Source organism: Homalodisca vitripennis, chromosome 3 (genome assembly GCF_021130785.1).
Source record: "Homalodisca vitripennis isolate AUS2020 chromosome 3, UT_GWSS_2.1, whole genome shotgun sequence".
Taxonomy (NCBI): domain Eukaryota; kingdom Metazoa; phylum Arthropoda; class Insecta; order Hemiptera; family Cicadellidae; genus Homalodisca; species Homalodisca vitripennis.
The window spans coordinates 55,892,556-55,913,843 of record NC_060209.1 but is presented as its reverse complement, the minus strand read 5'-3'; the positions used below and the strand labels follow the sequence as shown (position 1 = coordinate 55,913,843).

Sequence of the window (21,288 nt, the reverse complement as noted above, 5' to 3'; positions counted from 1 at the left end):
GTTGCCACTCGGATTATTTATACTTACATTATTTGGTTTGGGAGTATCAGATTCTATTGTTTACCAGTCCAATAATTATTATTTCTTATTATTATCACTGCACTTAAGAGTGTTAATGTATTAGTTATTAAATTTTAAATTATACTACTTGTTACCACCTACAGTATATATTTTATTAATTATTGCTTGTAAATTTGTAATGCTTGCCATTACATTATTTTTGTTTGTATTGTTTATGCTGCTTTATTCTAAGCTATACTATATTAATCTCCTAGTATATTATTTATTAGATTTAAACTGCTTGTTGCTGGTTGGCAAATTTAGTTTAGGTGTATACAATGTTATAGGAATATAAATTGGACAATGACCACTAAAGATAATTGTATGATTCTACTGAACTCCTGCATGCACTGCTTGAGGTGCACTGGGAGATAAATTGTATGTATATATGTATTTTTAGAAAATAAAGAACATTGAACTTAAACTTTGTGTGAACTAATTTGCAACAATAAGATTATATACTTTTAAGATTGTATTATAGTGACTCTATATTTTTTGTATATGTAGAAGAAATATAGGTATTTAAGATTATAGAAAATAAAAATACTATACAGTAGAACCCCTCTTATCCGCCCTCGGCTGATCCGTCCATGCTCAATCTCACGAGTTTGTGTAGACTTGATAACTCACCGCCCGTCGCTCGCCATTGTTTACGGTTATTATCTCTTGCTCGCTTTAGTGCTGTGTCATTTCTCCTGTTTTTGTTGATGAACGTGTATTTGTACTGTACTGTGTAGTTTTATATTTTGTTGATTTTAACTCACAGTTTAGAGTTGTTTGTTTTTTCAACATGTCAAGAGAAAAACGTAAACACATAACTTTTTCACTAAATGGAAAATTAGCAATGCTACAAAGATTGGAAAAAAGAGAATCACTCCAAAAAATTGTGAAGGAACTCAATGTAGGTGTTTCTACAATTAAGGATTCGAGGGAAAATAGAAAAAACTTTGAATCATAAACAATTACAATTGATAGTGAAAACGCTCTTAAGAATCGCAAAACACTAAAAAACCTAGACTTGACATGCTTGATAACGTTTTGTGGGTGTGGTTCTGTCAAGAAAGAAGAAAAAGAACCCTGATATCTGGACCAATTTTAAAAGAAAAGACAATAAAAAACTGGAAGCCGGATGTGAGTTCGCAGCTAGTGAGGGCTGGATGATCGCTGGAAAACCTGTGATGGAGTCCTGTATGTTTCCATTTCTGAAAAACTATCTGCTGATGACGAGGCTGCTGAGGAGTTTTCAGTGAAGTTCTAAGAAGTTGTCTAAGAAAATGAAATTTTACCTTGCCAAGTTTATAATGTCGATGAGACAGGGCTAAACTTTAAAATGTGACCAACAAAAACGCTTGAAAACTTCAAATGAATCAGTGGTAGGAACGAAACTTATGAAAGATAGGATAAGTCACTCCTTGTAGCAACGCAGATGGTACGCATAAGCTTCCTCTGTTTGTTATTGGCAAATAAAGAAGCCTAGGGCGTTCAAAAATATAAACCCATCTTCCTTGCCAGTTTATTACTGCAATAAAAAATCTGCTTGGATGGACTACAACCTCTTCAAATCTTGGTTTTTTGATGAGTTTGTCCCATCGGTCAAAGAATCCTTGTAACAAAAAAACTGCCTGTTCGTGCTCTACTGCTGTTGGATAATGCACTGTCACATCCATCTGAGAAAGTCTTGGTGAAAGCTAACAAAAAACTCTCTTTCTCCCTCCAAATGTGACATCACTCATTCAACCAATGGATCAGGGGGTTATCGGATGATTAAAAAAGGGAATATTGCAGAAATTACATCAGCTTAATCTTAGAAAAATCTGTAATATATTTGAGACTATAAAATCCCTGAACTTAAAAAATGCTACCTACATCATGGGATGAAATGAAACCCGACACACTGCGGAAATCATGGCCTAAGCTTTGGCCGGACGTTGAGTGAAAATGACCAGACCGAAGACGAGCAAAACAACAACACAGGAAATTGTTACAGATCTACAAACTCTAGAAACAAACGTTCCTGCCAATGAAGTTGAAAAGTGGATAAAAAAATGTGACAAAGATTGAATCCTATGAACAGCTCAATGATGACCCGATTGTTTCCGCTGTTATGGAAAACGATGAAGAGAAAAACTGTAAACAAGGACTGGGACAGTGAAGATAACAAACCCCTTACCCAGATTTCACACACAAATGCCATGCACACATTCGACATCGCCCTTCAGTACATAGAGCAGAACCCAACTTCTACTCCAGTAGACATTTTGTGGGTAAAGACACTGCAGCTAAGTCTATAATTTCATATGCTAAACAAACATCTATAACTGACGTTTTTCTAAGTAATTTGTTTGTTGTTTTTACTGTAAAACAATGTGTATAGACTTTTTAAGTTCATATCTTGTTTATTTCATTGAAAAATTGTTTCTTTATATGATACTACTGTACAGTATGTATTAATAAATAATAATAACTATTTAATAATATATATACTGTACTGTATTACTGAACAATATTAAAATGTAATAAATAGAGCATATACATGCACTCTTTTGGATACTCCGACCTTTTTTGTGTTCTGACCATACTGCCAGTCCCGTAGGTGACGGATTAGAGGGGTTCTGCTATAGTAATATTTTTATAACCATCCAAAGTAAACCTCTTTACAAAATGATAGCCAATTTGCAATGGTATTTCTGCACATACTGATGACGTCCAAACTACATTAATTTATTAGAAGGTCATAGTTGGTTTGGTTCCACCTAGTCTTCTCAAGTGCTTTGCTTTAACTTTTCTTGCAACAAAACACTATTTGATTTCCACCTTTCATTCTAGTATTCACCTCCTCAGTACAGTTTAAAAATATATTTTGACTCAAAAAGTGCATATTCATCGCCATATCATTGTTCTTGCGATGTCATTACTCAATAAGGAAATGATTTTACTTTGAATTAACTTAATTTTAAAGAATATTGTTATTTTGTCAAATAAAAACAGCTAGCAATTATTAATCATGTATATCTATAGGTCAAATGTTTTTATATTCTAGTTATAGATAGTTTAAATATTTCTAACCGATAGTTGATTCAATTGTTGTGGTGGCTGCTTTTTATACTGCATGCAGTAATGATGCCATGGGGCCTGGACATTTGGAAACTCTATTGTACTAGAGGTTTTAAAATGGACAACAAGAAAGCTGAAGATATATCCACCGCTGTGATTTATCAACTAATGTAAAGACCTTGTATCATTGAATTTACATTACTTAAAAATTAAATTGGCCAGTATTTTTCAGATATTAGGCCAAAGAGCTGGCAATTTAAGCTGACAAGTGATCTATATAAAATCAATATGGGTGTACTTTCTGACAATATTTAGGAACAGGCAATTGACAAAATGTGATTCTCAAGCAAAGGTAGAATTTCAAAACATGACATAGGTTTGAATACTTTTGGTTGAGTTATCTTCCTGTTTACCCACAAGTTGCTTTGGAAGCTGTAAAGTTGTTAGTACTGTTCCCATCCATACACCTCTGTGAGTCTGGATTTTCAACATTAACTTATCTAAGTCAAAATATCAAGCAAAACTGGACGTCAGAAATGGCCTGGGATGTCCATTGTCACTGCTAAAACAAGATATTAAAACAACTGTTATAGATAAACAGTGCTAACCTTCTCACCAACTTACAATATTACTGATATAATAGTGTTAAACTACTATCTTTTGTAGATTTTGTTAAAAAATTATATATTTATAAAACTCACTGGTGGCAATAATTGTAGGCAAAGACTATTCCAATTAGATAACTTTCATAATGGTTTTATTTGAGGTAATATTAAAATTTTTGTAAAAATGTATCAAAATTTTTACAAATCTACCCTTAATTCAACAGTGTTGACCACATGAGGTGATAATGGTAGAGGAGAGGTATGATCCAATTTCAGTCTACTAAGGGAAGTATAAAGCCTGAAAGATTGATAACCCCTGTCCTAGTTAATGTTTCTGGTTGACTTAACTGTTTGAAGTATTACTTTTTCTGTTATTGTAAGCAAACGATGTTTGTTATTTTTTGATGATCGCAAGGAAGGCAATCACAGCTTTAGTCATGTGGTAGGCATATTTGATTAACAGTGAAAGGAAAATATTGCTCATCTAGGTCAATCATAAAAATACACTATACATACAGGATTTCTACAAACATTTCTTGGCTATAGTATAATAAGCAATCACTAACACAATCAGATTATGATTATCGATTTATTTTAAATATTTATATTATTAAATACAACATTTAATCTATAGATATTCGTAATTAATCTTTGCCAGCTTTCTTTATTTAGACTAGTGATGTTATTACCAGCTGTTGGTATTTTGTTTTTGTAGAAGGCTAGTGATGACAAGAACAATGGAAATGAATATGCAGATATTGGCACAAAATGTTTTTATGAACACTGAGCAATATTTTAAATAGTTACAAGATAATGACCTTGCTCCTTTAAATCCTAATTATTCAGTTTGTATTGACACAATGAAAACTAGAATTGAAGGTGGAAATCAAAAATAGTGTTTTGCTGCAAGAAAAGTAAGGACAGACCAGACCTGTCTAAAACCAATCTTGAGAAGACTTTTTGAACATTCTAAACTTGGTAAATTGAATATAATGAAAAATCGTGTACCATTTTATTTGAAATCAATCAAACTATGACTGTTTAATTAGTGAATGTACTTTAGACAGCATCTTGAACACGCTGCTCAAACATCGGTTAAATAAAGTTTAGTTGTTTTATGTAATATGAAACAAATACATTTATTTTACATATAAAGCATAGCTTCACTATAATACGATTTTAAAAGCATAAAACTTAATTCAGTTTGACATTAGGCCTATCACTCAAAATTAATTCAAAGTAAATCATGTTTGGAAATAAATTCAAAATTAAAATCATGTGTTTTATTACTGACTAATAGTGGTATAATATGTGTCTTCTCTGTTTCACAAGCAGTCATGTTTATCCTTGAAAATACATAAGTTAATTAGATGTTATTGTTTAGTTGTAATATTTTATACATTATATTTTAATAAGTAAATTATATTAATATTTATACATTAATTTCCAAGATTGAAAACTAGCAAAACCATATTGTTCTTTGAAATATCTATTACGATATTTGGTCTGACATTTTGCTTTCAGTCCTTTGGATGGTCATGAATATCGATGATTCGAATCATTCGATAATCATCATCCAATTATGTTGGTGGCCACTAATACTGCAACCCATTTCTTCAAGGTTACACACTATAACCAACTTACATATTTTTCCTGGGTCTATATAGTATTTATGCATATATACATGTAATAGTATATATATACTCGCCTTCGGCTCCCTGGGGGCTACCCTACCAGGCCCCTAAGTGGGATGTTAATAAATTCGGGGGTAAGCAGAATTGCGGGATAGGTTAAGTCCGAGCATTAGATCAGGATTCTGGGAGTTTAAAGAAGACAAATTTTATTGAATTTTCCAGATTTCGTGAAAGTTTTGACTACAAGGGCATTTTGTGGCTTAACCATTAGAGATAAGAGAAAAAGTGACTAGACCTTTCTTATTGGAAATTTAATTTTGTGTTTCAATTCCGGTCTCAGATTTTAACTACAAGTTTTGGTTTAGCCAGTACAGAGCATGGGAGAAAAGTCTGCAGTGGTCAGCTATAGTGAATTGTTTAGTATAAATATAATAAAAAAAAATACCCTGTCAGTAGTTTTAAGTTGATTAGGGGGTTTAATTTGCTCAGGAGTTTATCTAGTCATGCCAGGTATGATTCCCGGGAGGGAGGTTTAATGTTATCGGGGGTTAAAGATTATGTGGTTCTTTTCTGAGGGAATTTTATAAACCAGATAAGTTATATCGACACAGCAAAAAGTATAAAAGTCAATAGTTTACGTATTAATACAAGCTCAATCTGGAACCGGATAGGATTATACCAATTTTAGTTGCTTACAATTAATGAAAAAGATTTTGCTATTGAGCATTTTTCGGGCTTACAGAAGGATATATGAAAAAAGGTACATGACCTTTTTGTAGATGTCATCCTTGTCAACTTATAAAAAGTTTATGATTTAAGATACAACCAACTGTTCGGTCGCTATCGACCCCAGACATACAATTTTCATGTAAAAATCACAAAATATTTGCATTTAAACGAGTTTTGCGACCGAACCATTGCGGATAGGGTATAAAGTTACTTAACCTTTTTTGTAAATCACGTCATTTACTAAATCTTGTTAGAAATGTGTGGCTATGATTAATGGTTTCACCGCTATGTAGCCAGGAATCAAAATTTCACGGGAAAATTACAAAAAGTAGGCATATAATCTCATTTTGCGGCTAATAGAGTTAGGAAGAAATGTCACTGGAACTGTGTTGTGGATCACGCCATTGCCTAACTCTTACTTAGTTTGTGTTTTGAGCTACGGCAAACAATTTTGCCGCTATCGAGCCTGGAAACTGAATTTTGACGTGAAAATTCAAAAACGTTTCCATTTAAAAGCGTTTTGTGACAAACCAATAAAGATAGGGCAAACAGTCACTGGATCTTTTTTGTAGATCACATCATTTCCTAAATAAAAAAAAAACATTTTTTTAAGCTACAACATACGGTTTAGATGCTACAGGGCTTCAAGTAAAAGACTACACGTGAAAATTTTTGATTTCCAAAGCGTTTTTCAGCTAGATCAGTAGAGATTCTGAAAAACTATCTAATATGCCTATTTTGTAGATAAGACATTTTTGCTAAAACCCTTAAAAAATTAGATTTGAACTATGACCAACTGTTTAGCCACTATCAAGCCCGGAAGGTAAATTTGAGATAGAGCAAAAAGTCACTTGACCTGTTTTGTAGGGGACTTTATTCCCGACAGGATTTTTCGTCAGATCCGAGCTAGCTCTAATGGTTCACCCGCTATCGGGCTTAACAAAAGCCTGCAAGGGCAAAACAGGGCATATTCCACGAATCTTTTTGAAGGGTTAACAAGTAAAAAATTCGGTACTTTGGGATTATACCGACCACACCAGTATGAAGAACACAAAAATATAAATTTATAGAAATAGACATGATAGAACGAAAAAACAACTCTTTAATTGCAAAATTACAAACTTACAAGCATTTCCAGGTATTGTGATCGGTATTTTTGTCGCTGTTATCTTATCTTTCTCGAGAACCCCGATTACGGCAGGGCAGGCCGCGCAGCATCACATGATTTGCACTGTACATAATTGCCTTTCCATTACAATTCAATTTATATTTCTGATCAGCCCCTCTAGAATTTGATATTTTACTGATAGGTACTATCTCGAGGGATGTTTTTCTTTCCTTGACATGGCCGGAGGCACTCGCATTTTGGGTGGCGGAATGTGATCAAGAATAAAAACAAGTTTTGAGTGTTTTTTCAATAAAGAGTTTAGTTTTAGTTTGGTAATGTTCGTTTTTGTTGAATTTTTGTGTTTGGAGAAATGTAGAGGTAAAACACGGAAGTACAACAAAGCGACGAACCAGCTGAACGGGCGGCGAGACTCTGCAATCACGTTATCTACTAGACCGCTCGACTTTGACCTCTATCTGAGGATGGTGAGGGGTTTGCGATAAAGACAATTCCTGTTTTATATTGTTCTACGCTAATCTAGTAACCAGTAGAAGCAAAATGTCAAATAACGATTCATGTCTGGGTGTGGTCGGTATAATCCCAAAGTACCAAAAATTCCGGTTTACAGACTTTACCCGGAGGTTTGAAGGTAAAAGCTACGGCTGCAGTATAATAAGAGGCCACCACAACAATAGAATCATATTTATGATTATCTAAATTATATAAACAAAAATGTTGACACGAATTACATTATATAAAAACTATCTACAATGTTTATCTATAAAATGTAACAAACAAAACAGTTTAACATTTAGTTACTTTTTACTGTTTTTAAGGATATAGTAGGATTCTATTGTGGTGGTGGCCTCTTATTATACTGCAACCAAAGCTATGTGGGTGTGCAAAATTTCACTTCTAAAATTAGCACTTCTAGAAGTGGGTTAGAATTTGTATACCCTATCAGTCAGTCAGTTACACATGCAGCTGTATAGGATATGGAATATATATATTCTTCTTACTATATCACAATGAAGAATGAAAAACTATCTATTAGACACTAAACTAATTAGGCATAAGTTAAAATAAATCTGAACTACATGAGAGTAGAAAACGTTTTATGACAAGATTAGGCCTACAATATTCAATACAATACAGTAAAACATCTACTTTTAAACAGATTCATACATGTAACTGGTATGATTAAATAAAATCAGAAACAAATAGTAAGCTACTATTACTTAAAATAACATTTAATGGTTTTATAGTAGGCCATTCAAATAAAACTTACTTTGGAATTACACTCAAGTTAGAAACTCAAAATCTAAATTATACACATAAATAGGCATAAGCCTAACTTAGGTTCATAAACCTGCCTAAGGGCATTTTCTGTCAATTTGGCCCTTGCCAGCCTCTTCATATTCTTGACTGCTAATCCACATTTGTTGAAAAGTTCCAATTGATGCCAGAATGGAGCCACCAATCCATGAACCAAATCTTCTTTCTGCTGAACCATTGGCTGAAATAAGTTTCAACCTCATGCTTGATGGAATACGCATCGACAAGTCTCTATTTAGCCGCTCAGGAAACCCTTGCATGAAGGAATTACCTCCAGTTACAACAACACTTCCATATAGAGCCGGTCGGACATCTGGATCACACATTCCAACACTCGTCGTAACTATATGTCCAACACCCAACATTGTATTTCCTACAATTCCCCCACGCACAGGAGCAACACTTGGATCAAACATTGCTTCAGGAATACGAAAACGCTCTACACCAAACTCTTGATGATAGCCATGGGGAAATTCGTAATGTACAGCTGGCATAGATGAAACGTTATTTTCATCATAAGGTGCCTCTGAAACCTGAAGAACACAATTTTGAAAGTCTTGAATAACTTTCTTGACCATATAATTATGCCAAGAATTTGTAACTTCCGGAAGGTTCTTTTTCTTAGTCCAATTACCTTTCTCTTTCTCATTCACTGGCTCTTTACCTGCTATCATGTACGTTGGGATAACTTCAATGTTATTATCCTGCAGAAACTGTTTACATTGCATTGTAATATAATCTCCACCAAGAGGTGACTTGACAATCGCTTGAGTTAGAACAAACCCATCCTGGACAGGTACTGCGGAAGTATGTGTGGCTCCACTATCCACAACTAAGCCAGTTGCACGGCCATTAGCAAATGCTGCAAGAACAGCATTCTTAACTAAAAAAAATGCAGGGACATTGTATTTTTCAAACATAATTTCAGTGAGTTTTTCCCTTTTATTTCTAGGATTCCAAGGTGATTCAGACATCAAGACTGGGTGATATTCTGATTCAGATTGAATGCATTTGGCATAAGTATAATCAAGCACTTTCTCAAACAAATCCCAGTCATCTATAACACCATCTTTCATATAGCTGACAATCTCCATACCTTTCCTTGGAACACTGAGAACAGTAGTATCTACATAATATTTTGAATTGGAAGTAATATTGGAATCTAGTTTTTTGTCCACTTCCATACTTTCGGCAATCGCTGCTGTTGAATTTCCATCTTCACTGACTCCAACTACAGCTGGAATTTCAGCTTTAGGAGAATCTTCTTGTGCATAACCTACTCTTAATGAATGGTGTCCCACATCAAAAACAATTGCACCGATTTCGTCTCCACCGTATAACATTCCACCTCCACTCATTTTTAATAGTTTGTTTTGATACAATACAAGACAATAATAATTACATATACACAGTAAACATTAATATTAATTAAACAAATTCATAACCGGTTTAAGTGACTAAACAATCCATACAAAAACACATACTTAAAAAGACGCCAGTCAGCCACCGACACGACTCACAACACAACCACCACAGCTCTAATTACAAAGAGATATAGAAAAACTGACAAAATCTCCTTCAGTTCGACTTTGTTGAGGTAAATAAATAAGCGTTTAAATACCTAGAAATGTTCTAAAAGCAAGAGATGTCCCATCTAAATGACCGAGCGTGCCCGAACATTTACGATATAATATTAAATTTGATTCCACAACGCTTGGATTTAGCCTATATCCGCTAAATCCACAGCTCACAACTGCAATTTTGTTTTACACAAACTAGATATACGTTCATTCTTACCGTAAGAAAATGACAATATTATAATGTACTAAATGGATTTTATATATATATATAGAGAGTGATTCAAGGGAGGTTGTCCTAACTTCAGGAAATAGTATTAGAAGAAAAAACAAGAATAATATTCATATAAACATGTATAAAACCTCGCATTGTTTAGTGTCTGATAGTCAAGTATGTTTTTCTTATTGAAAATATTTATTTATAAAATGGTGGATGCTAATTTCATAAATTTAAACGAATTTTAAACTCATATTTTAGTAAAACAGATGTGATTATGACATTTTTGTAATTGATACTGTAATTTCTTTAATTAGGATTATCTTGGGTTTCAAATTTTTACTCGCTGTGTTTTTAGAATGTCAACCAGAATTTAAATAAATGTGTAATTCTTCTTTTGTATCTGATTTTCTCTTTTTATGTCAATTTCTACAATGTACATGTTCTTTCCAATATACTTGTAATTATGATTGGTTTCTAGTAGTTGTTAAGCACAATTTTGACATTATTGCAGATATTTTATTTGTTGCAATGCTTATGTCGGCTGCCTAATTTATAAATCAGTTTGTCTAATATAATAGACGCCTCGGTCACTGCACTTAATTTTATGAACTCATGATCTTTTCTACGTATATTCATGGTAAGAATTTTTGTTCGTCTAGTTTTCAATCACTTTTAACGTCTTGAATGATTTTTCAATGTCTATGTAATTTTATGTTACATGCACATTTATATATTTTTACTTTAAAGTAAAGAAGTAAAGTTCAAATTTAGTTTAGTATATACACTTTCTCTAACACAAACGCATTATTATTTGTATAAAAGATCTTTGAAGTCACCTAATGATGAAATCACTGATTTCGGAATTTGTTTTCAAAAGTACAGAAAGTACGATCTACAAATTTATTAGCTAAATTTAGTTATACATTAAAACTGTTTGTATCAGCGAAAAGTACCTTAATAAATAATTAGACAAATATAAAGTTGTGAAACCGAAAAAAATGTAATCATGGATATGCCAGTTAAGAGTCATAATCCTTTGATATTGATCATACTCCTTTCATACTTCTTGATTTTTGAAATTGGAGAATTGGCCGACATAAACTTTGCTATGGATTTTATAAAAATCTAATACAAAGAATTTAATTAAATTAGTGAAACGTTATATTAAACGAGCGAATATGAAAAAAAAAACATTATTATGCATTAGGTCGTGGAAAGAATAAAAATAAAAAAGTAGCAGTCGTGGGACTGCCGATAGAAGTGAAAACGGAACTATTAAGTTGAGAGTAATTAACAATACGTTATAGTAGCAGTACATCTGTAATTGTAAATGTGACGCGTTTTTAATTTTACAATTTTAAAATCCACGAAAAAATATTATCAAATAACTAGAAATCTATTTTACCACGCTAGTAAGATAAATCTTATATCGTAATAATACTCATTTCATGATGAAGAGGTTAAATATTAAAAACATAATTAAAATGAATAATGCTAAATTTTAAATACAAATATTCGTACAAATATTTAAAATGTTTAAAAATATATTCGTTGTTTTCATTATGCATTTATCTGTATAAAAATATGTTGTAATTGCTCAATATTAATAGTTAGTTAAACATAGGATACAAGTGAGTAAACACCGAATGAACAACAGTGAGTTGAACACCGTTGTAAATAATACAGTTATTGCTACGGATAAAGTATATAATTGCAATAACAATTAAACCCACAATATTTTTAAAACTAATAAATTAGTTAAATTAACTTGGTTCTTTCGTAAAGGTATTTTTATTGCACAATAAACTAATTTATTGAGTTAATACGGTATCAGTGAGCCAATGCGCCAACTACAGTTCCGGCAGAAACGTTCACTCATCACTTCATACGCTACTACAGGCTAAACTAAACTTCCAATAAAAAAATGATAAATTACAAAAAAAATATTCATCTATTTTCACACAACTTTCTCGCTGACAAATTTTGTCTGACCAAAAAATTAAAAAAATCCTCGCTTACTACTTTTTTCTTGTCATTGTAAACGCTATGTAAAATGTAAACAATAATCAAAATTATTTCGAAATTTTTTTAATATTTAAAAATGTAACCAATAGATTGCCAATATTAAGAGCTTTAATTTGACGCATCTTACAGAATTGTACGACATTGGCTTCACTTTTAAATCGCGAGAGGAAGCCGTAAAGGTCACTGGTTTTCGCAGTCTGTTTTCATACTCCGCCGGGACAGTTTTAACACAGCGAGACTGACTTTTTCATGCAGGTTAGTAGTCCGCGGCCAAGTCTACGGTTAAAAAACACAGCGAGACTGACTTTTTCATGCAGGTTAGTATCATTAGCATGTCGGTGACGCGAACCGAGGATTTTACCCTCTACCAAAACGCTCAACGCGCCTAAAGAAGTTTTCACTTCAAAAATATTTAGTTATCACCTTCTTTGTTCATGTCTAGCTTATCGTCACTATTAAGGGGATAGCTAAAAAAGTAAATCTTTATTTACTGACCAAAGTTTTCAGACTATATCCTCGGTGTACCATGAGGCGCTAAGCGGACAAGTGGCCTAACCCACAAAATTAGCAATATTGAGATATGAGCCTTAGAATATCTCTAACACTCTATTCTAAAATACTGCATATCGACCCAAGCCACCTTTTCCATTTTTCTGATAGATAGCAGCACTAGTTTGTTTGTTTATTATTGGTCTTTGAGTCAGCTGCAAACTGAATAGTGGCCCAAGCCACAGCCGTGTGGCCTAACCCACATTCTGTTCCATTGTTGTGGCTTGAGCCATTTGTTTGTTTACTTAAGTGTCACCTCTTAAGTGTCACCTTAAATTGCCGACTGAACACTGTAAAAAAATATTTTATTCCTATTATGACCTAGCGGACCATAATCTACAAACCTCCTTTATAAATAACTAAGTAACAGTTGTCAAAAAAACAAAGAGTTTATACAAAATCTAATTCAGAGAAACGAATGTTTACAAGGATTTATAACTTAAAAAAGGAAAGTGGAGAAGAAGTCAGGGTATGTAAGGAGTATTTTAAAAAAGTTTTTTAGGAGTAAGTGATGGCAGAATTTCACGGGCCATTAAAAATAAAGACAACGCCATAACCCCAACCAAAAGACAAGAGAGGACAAGGAAAAGCCCCTAAAAATAAAACCCCTGATCATAGGCTGCAAAAGGAAAGGACTTCATTAGTTAAGTTTCCAGCTTATGATTCCCACTACTCTAGGGTAAAAAAATCCAAATCGAAAGTATCTTTCGCCCAACTTAAATATCTCAATCATGTACAAAATGTATGTTGAAGAAAATCAGGTTGATCATGTTTCACCCTTTGTCTTTAGAAAGGTTTTTAATAATGATTTTAATTATCACTTTCATGCTCCCAGTCACAGACAGCTGCCGTAAGTGTGATGCATATAACATCAAACTTAAATCATTACCAGAAACTGAACAAAAGGCCTGTAAAAATTGAACAAGAATTACACTGGCGCTTAGCTGAATCAGCACGAACGGGTTTACAGGGTAGATGCTGAAAAAGGGAAGGATCCTTCAAATGACGTTAGCGTGATTGCGTTTGATTTTAATGAAAAACATTGCCAACACCTGTGCTATCCACAGGCCAGTTTATTACAAACGGCAGTTGTGGACGTATTGTTTAGGAATACACAATTTGTCCACTAAAGACAGCTACATGTATGTGTGGAATGAGGCTGTAGCCTCCCGTGGCCCTGAGGAAGTGGGATCATGTATTTTACATTTTGTGGAAAACCATGTTAAAACTTCAAAACTGATCATGTACAGTGACCAATGTGGCGGTCAAAACCGCAATATAAAAGTAGCTGCACTATGTGATTACATTGCTACGTCTCCTAAATATTTTTGTACTGAGATTGACCACAAATTTTTAGTCTCAGGACATACATATTTGGCCTGTGACCAAGATTTTGGTCTTATTGAAAAAGAAAAAAAGTATCACTCTGAAGTTTATGTACCAGATGATTGGATCAAGGTGATCTTGTTAGCAAAAAAAGCCACCATTTTAAAGTAAAAAAAATTGAAAAAAAGATGACTTTTCATTTGAAAAGCTTATGAACAATATTACAAACCGCAAAGTTGTCAAACTGGGGATGTGGGAAATGATCAAAAGGTTGAGTGGCTTAAAATACAGTGGATTAGTTTTAAGCAGTCAGAGCCTCTGCTCTTACATTACAAATACTCTAACAACGAAGAGGTCCCCTTTTCCATTGTCAACATCAAAAAAGGACAACAACGGAAGTAATGCAGTTAGATGTTCTCTACCCCAATGGAAGAAAAATAGATGAGCCGAAAAAGAAGGACTTTGATGTCTCTTTTAGAATACATACCAACCAATCAAACACTCATTTTTAACACATCAAATTTTAAGTTCTGGAGATATTCCGTCAACCGTTCCAGTCGATGAGGAAGAAGATGAAACTTGTTTGAATTTTGTATCTTTGTATTAATGTTTAATTTTGTACTATATCCTGTTTTAAAGTAGTGTACAATTTGTTTCATATCAAGTACAAGCTTAATGGTATCATTAAAGTGATGTAATAAAATGTTAATTGACAGTAAAGTTGTACAGTACTTATATTAATATATTGGCCCAACCCACATAAATTTACTTAATGTATAAAATATGCCAATTTTCAAGTGGCCCAACCCACTTTTATTTTTAAATTAATGAAAATAATTAAATAAAAAGGTTACCATGCATACAAGGGTTATGTTCTTTATATAACAGTAACAATTACAACTAGAAAGCTTGAGTTTTTAATGTGTTTAAAAAATGTTAAAAAAGTGACAAATCTTTAAACGCTAATAAACTCAATACAGCTGTTTTGGGGGTTAGGCCACTTGTCCGCTTAGCGCCTCAATATAACTTGCTGAAGTATGGGAAAAACTTTTAGAGGTTAGAGGGGGGAAATTTGGATGTTCTGCAAGCCTACGCAGTAGTACCAATTTCTCAAGTTCTATAAAGTGATAGAGCGATGATTTTTGTTTTAAAATTTGATCATAAAACTAAAATCCGTAACATATAGCATGGGTTTAATTAATATTAAAAATTACGTTACAGCGTATTTAATACAAGTGCAACCCAAACAAAATTATGGAAAAATAAGGTTTTTAATATGTTAATCATATTAAGAAATTCCCACGCTACAAATTATAAAACTAAACTAGTTGAACAAAGTATAAAAATCATCACTTATTGTTTTTACAACTTAATACATTTATGCTCCTGCATTGACAATATTAACAATAAAAAACAACGAAAACTATTCAATTAACTTTTGTGCCCGTTGTCTGATTTACGATAAACCTATCAATGACCATATTTGAAAACCTTTATTTTCGATGTATTGTTATTATTAGTGCAGTACAACAGAAAAAGAAGAAAAATATACACGATGCCGCGTTTTGTGTTTATTTTGGTTGCACAAATCTTGGTTTTGTTCTCAACAAAATCATAGCTCTCAATTTTATATTCTTATTTCAACAACCACTATGGAAATATGCAATAACATGTTATTATAAGTAATGTGTTCAATGAAGTCTGAGAGGCATGAAGCAGTGCCATCTATACCTCTGGAAATAATACCTCCTTCCACAGAAAAGTAAAACTCAACATTCACATTGAATATTAACCCTTCCTTCCGTAGGTACGAAACATGCAGGATATTCGTTTGCTCCTCAGTGTTTATAGAGATCGTATTAGAGAAATAGTAGAACAATCGATTATTATCCTGATGAGACAATGAGAATACATCTTCATCTAGATTAGCAAAGATGGATAGCTAATCTAACCTCATGCCAGTCTGGTTTTAACTCATCTACTTACTATAGAGCATCACATCCTACTAACAAAGGTGTCCGTATAACTAAGATTTTTCAGATGTTCTTTGAGGATTTAATACCTGTAAGGAAAAAATCTAAGCTTCTTCCTATCGAGTCATAATGTTTTCGGCCCGTCCCCGGTCATAGTTCGCGAGCTATTATTTGGCCATTTTCAACCTCGGGTTACTGTCACCTTACCTTACCTGGTCGTTTTCTATTATTCTGAATTTTCCTCTTCAAAAATGTAAAGTATTCAAACCCGGTTCAAGTCCAATTAGGTATGTAGAGATCTCTTTTCAGGCTAGCTGGTCGGCTTCATCGTGTCTTTCAATTCCTGCGTGCCTGGCTTCCAGAACAAGAAGAGATTATTATGTCATCCTAAATTGCTGATAATCTGTTAACAGTTTCACATCACTCCAGTGAAAATTACGGTACGATTAAGTGTTCTAGTTGTTGATTGATTGTAGAGATCATGTAACTAACACGGTTTCCTGTATTTTGTATCGAGAATGATCTGTATATTTTCAAATGGATCGTTCCTTAAACTATCTTAAACACAGTCAGTGACTCTACCAACGATTCTGAGTTTTTGGTCCTTGGCCAACATACTCATGTTCTAGTTATCCCATTAGTCTTCGACCCGTTCTAATGGTACACCAGTATATTTTGTAACTATACTTTTAAAATTTATTCTTGATGTTTAATTCTATTTCATAGTTCCTCTCAAGATAGGGTCACTAGGCAGATTAGGCTTAATCAATCACATTTCTCTAATTATACCAAAAATCTCATAAGCAATTATGTGATATTGGCAAACTCTTTCACCATTATCGGGAAATGTGAAAGGTCAAGCAAATCGCGGTTTCACAAAAATAGTTGTGGTAGATAGTCCCGCTCTATAATCATACTGACTAAGGTAGAGAGGCTTCCTTTCTAGAATGGTGGTATTTGATGATTTTCTCTTTTTTTATTATTTTTTTTAGAGTAGGAAATAAGATGTGAATCCTTTGGAGCTGTCTCGAAATGGGTTTGCGCTGAAAATGAGAGAAGGTGGAGGTTGGAGTCGGATATTAAAATAAGCAGAATGGCACTATACAGTCGCCTTTCTCTAGGGAGCCGTCTGATCTTCTCCCACGAAGTAAATTGATGACTTCTTGGGTTATAGGTCTGATTACGGGACATGGTCACCTAAGGAAGCATCATCACAGAGTCAGCATTCTTCGGGAGGATTCGCTCTGTAGAATGTGTGATGAGCAGGATGAAACTGCTGAACACCTGCTCTTTGTTGTCCTGAAATAGTAAGGGAGCGGTATGCCGTCTCTAGTAGTTTGGACAATGGTGGTGAATTTCCCCAGGAGGACCTGATAGGTTATTTTCGGCGGTTAGTGGTAGTTATTAACTGTTAAAATCATAGACTGGTAGGCCTCATAGTGTGCTTCCGGGGTGCGCGAAAGGTCCATGAGGCTTAACTGCATGGCAATAGGCCGCCCCATATAAGAATAGGAAGAAGAAGAAGCAATAAGGTTAGACACGTTAGATCAAGACTATTTCTGTTGTGTGTCATGTTTGTCCCTAGCATTGAGATTTACTTTATCCTTTTCTACAGATGTGGTATTTAGAAGTGTCAGATGCCAAGAATCGCTTTTCGGTCGCCATTGCTGGTGATTTCAATGGCTTGGTTGTAGACTGGGGCAGCAAAAGAACAAATATGTGAGGAGGGAAATTCTGCTTAAGGTTGGATCCCTTCTGGAAGTAGTTTTGCTCAACACAGGCAAAGAGCATATCTTCGCCAAAACATAATCCTCATCCATATTGGACATTAACTTTGTGAGCAGCAGTTTAAGAAACCGTTCCTCATCAAAAGTACAGGATATTTACAGCCACAGTGATCATCAGGCGATACTGTGGGAGATAAAGAAGGATCTGACGTAGGATGTTAAACCACAAAAGACGAACTCGAGGGGTTAAAGGGTCAAACGGTATGAGGGTCAAACCTATTCCGCGAAGTATTTAACACTCAACCTATAAATTATGGAAATGCGGTAATAAAAGTAGAGGAGGTCATGCAGAGGATAACCGAAGGACCTACAATGCCGCGACAAAGGACAGCAACCACGCCAACGTGGAACACTGGTGGAACGAATGGATTGCCTGTATCCGTAAGAAGTGTCACCGAGCTCGTAGACTAGCCCAACGGGCCTGAATTTTTTTCCGTACGGGAGGAGAAGTATAGGGATGCACGAAGATCGTTTAAAGGGCCACGAAGGAAGCAGAAACCTAAAGCTGGAACAACCTTCTCAGCAAGGTCGAAAGTGACCCGTGGGGCAGGCCTCATAAGGTGGCCTTGAATGCGCAGCGCGCGCGCGTACACACACACACACACACACACACACACACACACACACACACACACACACACACACACACAAACACACACATCATTCTCCCTTATATTTTTAGAAACATATAACTAACTCAATACAATTAGGTATGTAACTTTCTTATCAATTCTTAGGTATGTTTCAGGGATCGTGATACAAATAAACCGGATAAGTGATTAATTTCTTACACCTTTAACGCTACTATTACATCAATATTAGGAAGATGAATGTTTGGAAATCAGAGGGAGAAGAACTAGGTAAAATTAATTGATGAAGAGCAGGACCTTCCTTTCGCGCTAGCCGCCCAGCAACAATAAAGTTAAAATTTAAATAAGTGCTAACAAGAAACTTTCTCTGTGAACAAATATTTTTGAAATAATATTGACTTCTACTCTAAATGTGGCTCTGTAGCATACAATACAGTATTTTTCAACTGTCTCTAATATTCAAACATCGTTTATGGAAACAAGAAAATGAAGTCTGTTCGTTTGTGTAACGTATCATTTCATCATAACAGGTTATAATGGTTTATTTTGCCTTTGTAGTTAAAAGTATGAATAACATTTTCAAAGGATTTGGACAAAACACTAAATCTATGCAATTTGTAGTAATTTCTTACATAATTTTTCAAGAATGCATTATTAAATTTTGTTTGGATTACTATACATTTTATATACTATACAACATCTCATACAACATTCAAGTAACGTTTACGTCATATGCTTAGTCTCCATTTTCTCAAGATCTGATATTCGATGAGGACCAATAGGATTTGCTTTTCTAAATACCATGAAGTCTTGGTTTGGAACAAACTCAGAGGATAGTGTCGCCATATTTGATACCAGGTATGTTTTAGTGAAGATTTTGAAAGAAATCTGGGTTAGTTTCGCGCTATTGCATAGACTATATAAATAAGATAAAGTAATATGTTCTTTTTACAGTTTAATGATGTATTTTAATGAGAGCCTGTTCAATTTTACTAACTCTCTTGGTAGCCGCGCGGGAAGGGTAGTAAACCTACGTGCACACCAATATTAACTTAATGCGTAATTTCTGTTTTCTGAAGGATTGATTGAAATATAGTTTAGTATTAATTGTTGTGTATTGTAATATGCTAACCTTATTACTTAGGAGATTTGACTTACTCATTTAATTATGTTCTGTAAGCCTACTTCCTTCAAGAGAAATTGAACCTCAAGTATTCTTTCAGAACTTTGGCTCTTTCAGGACAGTGTTACTTATTAGGCAAGTTTCATCTTACACCCATTTACCCAAACTTATAAGTCTAACTATGTTTATGTCTGGTTGAATTTCTCCATAACAAAAGAGATATATGTTTGCATCATACCTATTATATAGGGGTTTCGTGTTGTGAAGAGTTCGATAAAAATTGAGCAGTCACATAGTCTTATTTCTGATATCAACTAAGTAGATTTACCCATTGTTATTTCTGATTATTTAAACTAGCCTAACAAGCAATAAAAACTATAATGTAAAACTGGATTATGTTGTAAGTATTTCAAATTAGGCTGTGTGTAATTCAGCTACACATGTCTATATCTAAACATAATTATTATTGTGTCTGACAGCTTATTACACAAATAATGAATGTTCATTGGCTTTGTACTTGCAGGCATTACTCATATACGAATCAAATCTTTGTACTATACGTTTTAATGAATTTTAAACAATATTTTGTTATCAATAACTAATTAGAATGTCTTTGTATTCGATAATTTAGGTAGGCTATTCCCAATCACTGGTTTAGTTCATTGATTAGATTGTGGTAATGGCCACTTATTATACTGCAGACTTTTTCTCTTGGCAGTAAAGGGGTTGAGTACGATAAGTGGACCTGGTTTTTTATCTAGATTAGTACAATCATCGATACTTAACATTCATTTATCGAATACGCATATATAAATCATATCAACATATCTCTAGCCATAATCACAATCATATTTTAAATTAAAATAACTAATACAACGCAAATAGTGGTAATCTTATAAATAACAAATGAGCTCTAACAATCAAACAAACTATTAAAACTGGAAATAGGAAAAACTCACAATGAAACAATAATATAAAAAACATTTATAACAGGAAATATACGAAATATGCGTAATTATTTTTATGTTTTCTCCTGTATAGCAATACCCTTTTTGAGAAGTTGTTGAAGCATCTTCTCTAGAAAACCAATCTTCTCTTCTGCACAAATACTTACAGAGATAATCTGGTAGAAGGTTAGCTTATATGCAACTTTTCACTGTCCTCCACGAGCTTTTGATTGTCTGTTTAAGAGTGCCTTCAAAAGAAAATACGTTTATTATATGAAAAAGTGTTTATAGTTCATACAGGTTAGTTATTGCTCAATATCAGTCAGTATTGGTTAGTTATATCGAAAGTTGTAATTGAGTAATATTGTTTGTCAATATCAATGTAAAAAACCGGGTCCGCTTATCATACCTTAACCCAGTAAAGCACTATGTATCAGTGAGGATAACAACCGGAGTAGCCATTCAAATTTTCAGCATTAATGCTCATCCTCTTGGACAACAAAAATATGTGGTTTTAGGTGGTGGAAATCGCAAATAACTTTGTTTTTAATAATTGAAATGTAAATTTGTGGCTATAATTTGTATAGGTTGTAGTATTATAAGCGTCTAACACTCTAGTGATCGATAATATTGAATCATCATTTAG

At 33.8% G+C, this 21,288-nt stretch overlaps 2 protein-coding genes across 2 annotated transcripts in view; one reads left to right on the top strand and one right to left on the bottom strand.

Annotated features, from left to right (window-relative positions):
- Positions 1-8,288: 8,288 nt before the first annotated feature.
- Positions 8,289-10,078, bottom strand: LOC124356903 (actin-like protein 6B). Its single transcript, XM_046808192.1, has one exon. It carries the CDS (start codon positions 9,881-9,883, stop codon positions 8,564-8,566), a length of 1,320 nt encoding a protein of 439 aa, XP_046664148.1. The 5' UTR covers positions 9,884-10,078; the 3' UTR covers positions 8,289-8,563.
- Positions 10,079-19,332: 9,254 nt separating this feature from the next.
- LOC124356901 (exportin-1) overlaps positions 19,333-21,288 on the top strand; it is a 58,164-nt gene continuing 56,208 nt past the window's right edge. The window contains exon 1 of the mRNA XM_046808191.1: positions 19,333-19,430. The gene's annotated coding sequence lies outside the window, so the exon portion shown is untranslated. The remainder of the gene's footprint in view (positions 19,431-21,288) is intronic.